Source organism: Anarhichas minor, unplaced genomic scaffold, assembly GCF_050575085.1.
Source record: "Anarhichas minor isolate MPS153535 unplaced genomic scaffold, ASM5057508v1 ptg000014l, whole genome shotgun sequence".
In the NCBI taxonomy this organism is placed as follows: domain Eukaryota; kingdom Metazoa; phylum Chordata; class Actinopteri; order Perciformes; family Anarhichadidae; genus Anarhichas; species Anarhichas minor.
The window spans coordinates 12,919,267-12,928,729 of NW_027466460.1; the positions used below are offsets into that span (position 1 = coordinate 12,919,267).

Genomic DNA, 9,463 nt, shown 5'->3' on the forward strand with positions numbered 1-9,463 from the left:
GGAAGTGAAAAAATACAATATTTTATAGTTTAAGTACCACAACATGGAAATAAAAAGTAAAACACAAGTATCTTGAAATTTGAGTAAAAGCATTTAGTAACTTTTCATGCTACATAGAACTTATTTTCGAGTTCCTGATGTAATAAATCGGTGTTGGGTGTTCCTTCTTCTTCTGGGGCGCCGCTGCTCCCTACCGCAATTAAAGAGGAGAAGAAGAAGAAGACAGCAGCTGTTAGCTGGCTAGCTGGTTGAGCTATGTTTACTTTATGTCCGTGAACAATAGAAAGTAACTTCACGCGTTGTTGTTGAAGAGCATTGAAATACGTATTTGATCAAAACACTAATGGTGTGGAGTCGGACTGTTGTATTTCTCTCCGCACTGAGTGGTAAGTGTACTTAAAGAGTAGTGAAGGAGACATCTGGCTGTCACTGACTGCTAATGTACGCTAGCTAGCTGGCTAGCTTTACTAATGGACGTCAGTTGCTCTCAGGAGTTGACAGCAGTTTGTCCGTTTGCTGTTTATCTCCGTGCTACTAAACGTAGTCGGTCGATTGGTCGTGTATGTTAGCTAGATGGACATTTTGTCGTGTTACGTTAACAGCTGTCACGTTGCTAATATCTGGCGTTAACGTTAGCTACACCTGTAGGCTGTATTAAAACACTGGAGAGGATGCCAGTACGTAAATGATAAACTCAACATGTCAGCATTCCAGCCACGAGGATTACATGCAGTTATACTGCAAGATACATTTTAGAAATCGTTTGCTCTGTGTAGGAGAAGCCAGAATGCTCTGCAGTGTTCTTATGCATGTTACGAACAATGTTGTTGTATAGCAGTGCTGCCACCTTTGGTCAATACAGTACACCACAAACACAAAAGAAAACTTTACAACCTAAGTATTTTCATTTATACTGCCTGTCTCGTCACTTACAGTAGCAGCCTGGTGGTATATGATGTTGGTCATGCTACAAATCTAATCAGCCCAACCAAAACCTGTCAACATGAGGAATTCTTTGGTTGATGGTAATGTAGCTAACATCAAACAGGAAACGTTGAAAGTGTCCCCTCAGGGCTGAACGTGCTGCAGACACCTGTTGAGCTGTACCCTGACGAGGAAGGCTCTTATATGTTTGACCCAGCTGGTCCGACTCTGGCGTGTATTGGCTCTATAAATAGAGCATGTCTCCATTCCTGGGCTCCTGTACCTCTGGCAAAAAAAAGAGAGGAGACACACTCCTTGGAAATAGTTTATAGGCTATTTCTGGATAGCAGGTGCCTGCAACTAAATATGATAAGCACAGTGCATGCGTTAAAAAACATTTTCAAACTAAAAGTATATTTATATCATGGTCACGTATCTGTTTGTACAGGTTATTGGTCAAATTACCCCCCCCCCCCCCCCCCCATTATTAACAACCTCACCCATTGCTTTAGCTGTGAGAAACATTGCACTTGATCTCAGGCCTTATAGTCAGACAGGCAGCTGTTCTACCAATAAATACATGTCACAGAAAACACTTTGATGCGTCAATGGTGCCGGCATTCTATGTGGCTCACTGGAAATGCTCAATGAGACACTACAATGGAACTGAACCATTGTTAATGTTATTAATTACAGTTGTGATATTCCTACTAAAGGCCATCAACTTCTCTGGCACAGAAGCAGCCAAGAGAAACGAACAAACAGTAGAATGCATGAATAATGGAGAAGTTGTACTAATTAGTCAAGTTACTTTTATTTCCTATATATCACTAATGTGTCTCAAGGGGATTTACAATCCATACAGCATAAAATAACGTTTTTGAAATGATAATAGATAAATTGTCTTCATGTAAACTGCATTACTTAATACATCAGGGACTTTATTAAAAATACACAAAAAAAAAAGGATTCATTTGTTTCTATGACGGGAGCACGATGTGTCCACAGGAAGCTGTTTGGTTTCTCTATGATTCAATAACAAGTTATAACCGTGTTTATTTAAGTCTTTGGATGTTGTTCTCAGGTAGATTAAAACATGATTATTAATCATGATTAATACTCTGTGGATCCACTGATGTAAACGAAAACTACAGACATACAGAGGTAACAAATTAAAGAAAAGAGTGAAATAAAGGAAGGTTTTCTGCCACCTTAAGTCGACAGAGGAGCTTTGGCATAGATTCTCCAAGTGAAGCTTTTTCACCTGTCAGTACATCTTGAAACATTATTCTGCTGCACATCCTGTCAGTTTGTCTCACGGGTTGTTCTAACTTCTTGACATTCATGTGGATGTGCAGCTCCATCCCATGATTTCTAGAGATCCAGACTGCTGCAGGTGGAGTTCATTTTCCCTCTTGCTGACAGTTATGTCTCGTTCCTCTCTGCCCACTTGAATTTATGTGATGCGTTCTCCTCTCCCAAGGCTAACCGCACAAAAAAAAAAAAGAGGAAGCGATGAACTTCCAGGGTAGTCGGAGGCGAGGAGAGGATGGCATTGCAGTGGTGATTGATTTCCTGCTGTCTAATGCCCAGCTGGTTCTGGGAGTCGGGGGGGCGGCCGTGCTTGGAATCGCTACACTGGCAGTGAAACGGGTGAGTGTTTTTTTTACAGGTTGTTGGTACCACATCAGTGCGTCATTCATAGAAACTCTTCAATCATTACTGCAAAGATATCGACCTGGGCAAAAAAGAGCTGTAAAGCCCTGGATTCTCCATGAATCTTTAATGCACAAGTGCTTTGCTAGCACTCAGAAAACTAGTGTGTCCATTGAGTTGTATTGGATAAATTGTCAGTTCATCCTCCAGCTGTTTCTTGACCTGAAGCGTGATTTGCTGGCAAGTACATACAGACTATAAAGCTAAAACTACTCATTCAGATCAGGATACTGTGTGTTAAATTGATTGCTGTTTTGGAAATTAATCAAAAATGCATTTTGAAAATGGTAATTTGTAGTTAATGAAAAAACCCTCCTCAGGACGGTCCTGTCCGAGGTTGCACGAGGCTGAGGTTATCTTTGCGCCTCCTCAATCTAAATTGGCTTACCTGCGGGTTATGGCCGTGTTTTGCACTCCGCACCATCAGTCATGCAGTGCAGCCTGGCTGTGATGATGAGTGTTTGTGTTTAGCTGATAGAGCGCGCGGGCCGTGCCGCTGATGAGGATGAAAAGGTGAAGCGGAAGATGGCCGAGAGCTGGGAGGAGTTGAGTTTGGTGTCTGCCTCCCCCACGATGATCAAGAAGGGCATAGAGGGCGTGGTGATGAAACATGTCGCCAAGGCAGCCAGACAGCAGAAAGGTATGCGCTACATCCCAGCAACCGAACGCAAAGGAGACGCACACAAACATCACAAATACATGGAGGTGTTTACTCTCATCATCATTGTGGCCCTCTGATACTACTTGACAGCCGCTTTGATCTCTTTCTCAATCAGCTGACCTTTCACAACAGCCTCAGACGTCCTCTCCGGAGGTGCCGTCTAAACCCGAGTCCAAGTCCAAGAGACTCCAGCTGTGCGTCCTCAGTTTGCAGGTACGCTCTGACATGTTCACCTCTGAGCTCTTGAAGGCATAGATTATGCATTCAGTCTTAGCAGCTGCTGTAAAAGCTCTGCTCGGTGTTGGCTCATTCATTTGTGCGTGTGTAACATGTTTTTTTTAAAGCGCAGCGCTTAGGGGATACGCATTGTTATGCACTGGTTAGGCTGCACAGAGCCCCGGGAGCCCTGCATAATCACAGCACTGCCTGTGCGCTTGTGCGCTGGCCGTATATAGGAAGTCAAACAAGCATGAAAGCAGCTTTGAGTTAGTGTGCAGAACGCCCACATAAGCAGAACTGCTGTGGATTGTTCTGTATGAGCTGCATGAAACAATTTGTTCAGTAAATGTTAGCAGAGCAGATGCGAACGCATGACTGGACATTAGATTTGAAGCAATGGGATTTGCCTTTTTAAAGAAAGCTTATGCAAATTGTTTTATGAATAGTTGCATATCTTAATTTTCTATTCTGCATCCCAGGAACAATGCTTTTTACAATGAATACTGGGAAGTAAAAAGCCAGTATTTGTAATTTAAATGACTTGTTTCTGAAAAGGTACCACAATACCATTGTTTCAGATGCTTCTTGGGTCCAGTTTAGCCTTGGATATAGGCCTTTAATACGCTTTAAGCTGTTCATGCAGTAACTACACTTGTTCGACCTTCTTTAAATGCTTCTTTAACAGCAGTAACAGAATACACACAGCATTGTTCCGCTGCTGTTTGCTACTTATCTTCATGGCAGCAACTTAACTGGCAAAGCATCATCCTGTCGGAGTTCTTAAACACTGAAAAATGTTTTTTTTAACCCTTTCAGATCACATCCTGGTCATATTGTGCACCTATATATGCAAAAAAAAGACCAAAAAATATTATTATTATATTTTTTTATATCAAAATCCAATCCTATTTTCTTCGTGTTAAACAAAATATGAGGTGTGCTTACGTAAGCTAGTACCAATCAATTTCAACCAATAATACTATTTTTTTTTTTTTTTTTTTTTTTTTTTTTAATTTAACCAGGTGAGTCCCATTGAGATTAAAAATCTCTTTTTCAAGGGAGACCTGGCCAAGACAGCCATCCATCAATCATTCGGCAGCTTTTAGGACGATGGAGGTGTGTGTGTGGAGCCACAGTCTGATGTAGCTCCTTTTATAGCCGTCCAATCAAATGCCAAGGATTTGATTTAAGCCCCTCTGCTCTGATAACTGTACACCGCTCAAACGTTCTGTTTCACTTGGGAATACGCCCGAGCACAGAAGCGAAAGACGCTCTAACTTTAAGTACGCTGAGAGGCACAAAACAACCGTAAATATTCTATTACTCAAGAGACCGCTGTGTGTTTTCCCAGTGGAAGAGTAAAAACATCAAAACTGTTTTTGTTACCTTCGTGTTTAGAGTTGTTATCTCAGCATCACTGTGTTTGTGCCTCTCTGAAGGATGCACATACGTGGACATAGTACGGTAGTTTTCTGCCTGAGCTCTGTGTCGTTGGTAAACTCTATGACATGTGTGTAGGAGCGCCTGCAGCAGTTCTACCACACGAGGGCGGCTCTAGCTCCGGATGAGGTCCGGAGGGCTCAGTCTCTAGCTGTGGACATCTGCACTGAGATCCAGGCCTTTTTGCACAGCCGCCTTCCTGACATGCCCCTCGGAGAAATGAGCCTCGGAGGTTCTCTACTGGATGACCTGCAGGTACACACACTGTATTCCTTCTTTTTCCCCCCCTTTGTGTTGTTGTATAGCAAGGTGTGAGATGAATAATACCACCTGTGTTTATCTCCGTGTGTGTGTAGGTGGTCAGTGCGGACCATGCGTGTCTGCTGGTGCCTCTACAGCTGGAAGCCTCTCTGTGGCGCCTCATCCCGGGAGAGGAAACGCTGCTCACACACCCGCTGCACTGGATGGTCCGACGGGTCAATCTGGAATATTTTCCCAGAGGACTCAGCTACTGGGACAGGTGATCGTACACTGATAACCCAAATATTTTGAATTCGTCAAGCAGCACTGTTAGGTGTTTCTTTCTATTTAAATAGAGCAGGGCTGTTTGTATAACTAGTAGATTTTTACTGCTCATTTGCAACAATTGTTTTTTTTTTTTTACTACAAATAATGCAAAGTAATTGTATTGCATCTCTTTCTTAACCAAAACTAGACCCGCAACTAACAATTATTGTCCTTATCGGGGCAGAAGGTGACCTGTTTCAACTGTTTAGTTTTGTTTGACCAAAAGTCCCAAAATATTCAGTTCACAATAAAGTATGACAAAGAAAAAGCAGCAAATCATTGAGAGGCTGGAATCAGAATCTGGACATTTTCACTATTTTTGCTTGAAAAATGACTGAAACAATTAATCACATCAAATTCACTAATTGTTTCAATAAAAACTAACCCTTTTTAGTAATTAAAGTTCTATTTCACATTTACATAACATACATTCCCAGACAGGATCCTTTAAAAGCCGTAATAAATACTAGGGGTGGGGGAAAAATCGATACAGCATAGTATCGCGATATTTTGCGTGGCGATATTGTATCAATACACGGACGCCAAGTATCGATATTTTAATATGTAAACTATAAAAAAAATCAAAAAAAATCAAATCAATTGCTTTTTCAGTCCACCAGATGGTGCTGAGTTGTTTTCTGGTGAGGTCAGGAAAGGTCCCGGGTCAGCATGATTGGTAGGAAGTTGGTCAAAACAAAGATGGAGACATCTGGCCTCACAAGGGGGTTAAATCTGCCAACAGTAGCCAGCCTCATGGGGAGAGTGCAGCGCATAACTGTCTCTCTGCCCTTGACGTCCGCGCATCGCAAGTTGTACTGAGTTATATAGCTCTTATATCCTACTTATATAAGTTATAGTTCATATACTGAGTCCACACGTTTGCATTTAGTTAAGTTGGACTATGTAGTAATAAATTCAGTTTGTCAGGTGCAACATTTATGACATTGTTGGTCAGTCTGTCTGCTTGACAATCCTATTTTGCTGCAATAAAAATGATTGAAGTGAGATGAACAGACTGAAAACTTTATCTTATTAGATAAAACATGTTGACACAGTTTTCCTTTGGGGACATAATTTGAAGTTGAAAAAAGTAATAAATCGCAATATAGGCCTATGGTATTGCAATACTCAGAATATCGCAGTATCGTGATAATATCGTATCGTGACCTAAGTATCGTGATAATATCGTATCGCGGGATCTCTGGTGATTCCCACCCCTTAATAAATACATTGAATCAGATTGTATAAGAGGTCACTGATTTTCGACCAACATAAATTAAGTATAAAATGAGACGCTGCCTTTTTAAATCAGCCTTTGTAACTTATAATGAAAAATGAGTGTTATATTGAGCCCTTCAGTAAAGCAGTCTGTCTTTGTGTCTTGTAGGTACCTGGTGGGTGGTTACCTGTCTGCAGAAGCGGTTGTGAACATGTTTAGTAAAGCTGTCATGGAGACTATAAACTGGCTGTCCATCAGCAGCACTCTGGACTGTCTCGTCAGACCTGTACATGGAGGACCAGACCTGAGACTGGAGATTCGGTGTGTGTCCGTCCTTTTATTGTTGTTTTTTGTGTGCTCGGTTTTATTAGTTAACTCGGCTGTTCACTCGTAAAGAACAATGCTGTAGATTCACGCGTTATCGAGTTATCTGTCGCTAAAATGTCTCCCTAATGCGCAAACAGCCTTCCCACAGTCCTGCATGTTTAAGTATCAAGAAGGCAACTAAATATAAGTCGGGAATGAACGGAATGCTAAAAGAAAAAGGTTCTATATGAAAAATGGCTCAAATCACTGTGTAATGTGAACAGAGGTTTGCCTTCAGGGCTTTCTGCCAGAACTCTCCCTCGGATTAGGCAACAAGCCTACATAATTAGGTTTAGGACAATATCATGTTTTGGGTTCAAATAAACTCTTGGCAGAAAGCCCAGAAGGCAAACGTTTCCCGTGTGTGAACCGTCCCAAAGAGTTATCTCCCAACCCTGCGCTTCCCCACAGCTATAAGGAGCTTTTCAGTGTCTTTCAGCTCATTGTTTGGGTTTTGCTCGCCACAACTTAAGTGTTTTGGTTCACTCTCACCGTTTTAACGAAGAGGCTTTGATAAACCCCCCCTTGTACACACACAGGTGTGATGTTTGTGTGTGTTAAACTTGATGCACTCGCTCTCCCTGATGGACTTTTGTCCTGTTGTGATCCTTCAGGCCTGGGAATGAAGAAGGGGCAGAGAGCAGTGATCCGCCGCTGTTCATCTCCATGCTGCCTCTGCTGAGGGAGGACGACGTGGTTCTGACTGCCCAGCCGGAGCTCACCTCTCCCTGGGTCAATGCCTGGCACCTCTCTCTCTACCCGTGGGAGAACCGGCGACTGACTCGGCTCGACACCGCCGACGACGGATACCGCCGGCACACGCTTAAAATCCTCAAGGCGGTGTGCAGACTGAACCCGTCCCTGCGGCCGCTCGGAGCCGCCCCGCTGGCCAATCTCGTCCTGCGCCTCAGTGACAGTGAAAGCGACTGGTCCGAGATCAGCCTGGATGTGAGATTCCAGCAGTGTATCGCAGAGCTGATTGGCTACCTGGAACAAGGGGCATTACACAGTTACTTCAAGCCAGCTGTCAATCTGCTGAGCGGCTTGTCAGAGGACCAGGTGGACCAGATGGGTTTCATGCTGTACTGCGCTGTGTCAGAGCCTGAAATACTGCTTATATAACTGTCTGCACACACGGCATCTTTCTAGCTCTGACACACAGACACACACACACACACACACACACACACACACATCAAATGAGTAATCTGATATCGGTCACAATGTTTGGTTCAAGGCGAAGACGTCGTGTTCTTCCCACCTCGGACTGACGTTGTTTGGCTGCTCCGTCCTGCTTTTGATGCAAGAATAGAGAATGACAGCATGCACCACACTGGAGGAGGAGATGCACAGAGAGACGACATGTGAAAGTGATGATCGGGCGAAACAAACCACTCAGAGGAAAGGACACGTGCCAAGGAAAGGAGCTGAGGAAAGTGTTTATCACCATAATTGACATGATGCTTCAGGATGTGCCTGATCAGAACACCACAGCCACCAAAGTCTGCATTTAAGTTTGAATGATTGTTTTTTTTTCACAGTGTGGCCACATGCAGCTCAGTATTTGAATCACCAGCAGAGGACAGTTTATTGCCTCTAACTGATAGCGTGTGCTGTGCATTATTTTCCTAAATCTCCTTTAATATAATCTAACTATGCAGAAAACGAATGACCTGCTTAATACCAACGGGCTGTAATGCACTTATAGAAGCATTCGGTCTGTCTAACCTATTTAACACAAAGGGTATATTTTATCATACTGGGGGTTAAAGTGTGCAGTATTTTGTGTGTCCTGTTTGGTGTTCAGTCTGTTGCCAATCTTATTTGGGTTAACTAACCCTTTAAATTATGATTAAAGTTGCCTAATAATTGTATGCTGTTGCTTTTAAATACCGTATGAATGTTGTGGCCATTTCTTGCGTTCTTGCCGAGTGATGGAGAAATAGATTTTCTGTGATTGAACTTGTCAAACTGCAAATAATAATTAAAGCGTTTGTTTATATTCTTGCTCAGTTGCCCTGAAATGTTTCTGTTCTAACTTTTAAAACCGACTGTCACAAAGATAAGTGTTGCATGTGAAGCTTTTTCATGGACCTTTTGTTTATCAGCGTCGGTGGCTAACGGCTACTGCCATGAGCTGGAGAGTCTATACGCTCTGTGCATTTAAATACAGCAGAAGTTAAAATGGCTTCTAGAGTTGCTGTGTTTTTAGTGTAGAAATCTCTCGGACCGTGTTTACCTGCTGAGCTGTTAAACTTTCATATTTTCACAGAATAAGGAATGTGGATTTGCAATCGCATAGACGAGGGATCCCTTCAGGGCCAAAGGAGGCGAGATGACGGTGACAAATA

General features: G+C 42.7%; 1 protein-coding gene across 1 annotated transcript; it reads left to right on the forward strand.

Annotated features, from left to right (window-relative positions):
- Positions 1 to 201: 201 nt before the first annotated feature.
- mief2 (mitochondrial elongation factor 2) lies at positions 202 to 9,120 on the forward strand. Its single transcript, XM_076091552.1, has 8 exons — positions 202 to 386; positions 2,408 to 2,577; positions 3,112 to 3,280; positions 3,417 to 3,514; positions 5,039 to 5,215; positions 5,317 to 5,480; positions 6,915 to 7,067; positions 7,727 to 9,120. The coding sequence occupies exons 2-8, from the start codon at positions 2,440 to 2,442 to the stop codon at positions 8,232 to 8,234; spliced, it is 1,407 nt and encodes a 468-aa protein (XP_075947667.1). The 5' UTR covers positions 202 to 386; positions 2,408 to 2,439; the 3' UTR covers positions 8,235 to 9,120.
- Positions 9,121 to 9,463: the final 343 nt, after the last annotated feature.

Excerpts from the sequence above, each read along its gene's own strand:
- mief2 (XM_076091552.1), top strand. The coding sequence starts at position 2,440 with ATGAACTTCCAGGGTAGTCGGAGGCGAGGAGAGGATGGCATTGCAGTG. Across the intron at positions 3,281-3,416 it reads GGCAGCCAGACAGCAGAAAG|CTGACCTTTCACAACAGCCT; the intron begins GTATGCGCTACA and ends TTTCTCAATCAG. Across the intron at positions 7,068-7,726 it reads GACCTGAGACTGGAGATTCG|GCCTGGGAATGAAGAAGGGG; the intron begins GTGTGTGTCCGT and ends GTGATCCTTCAG.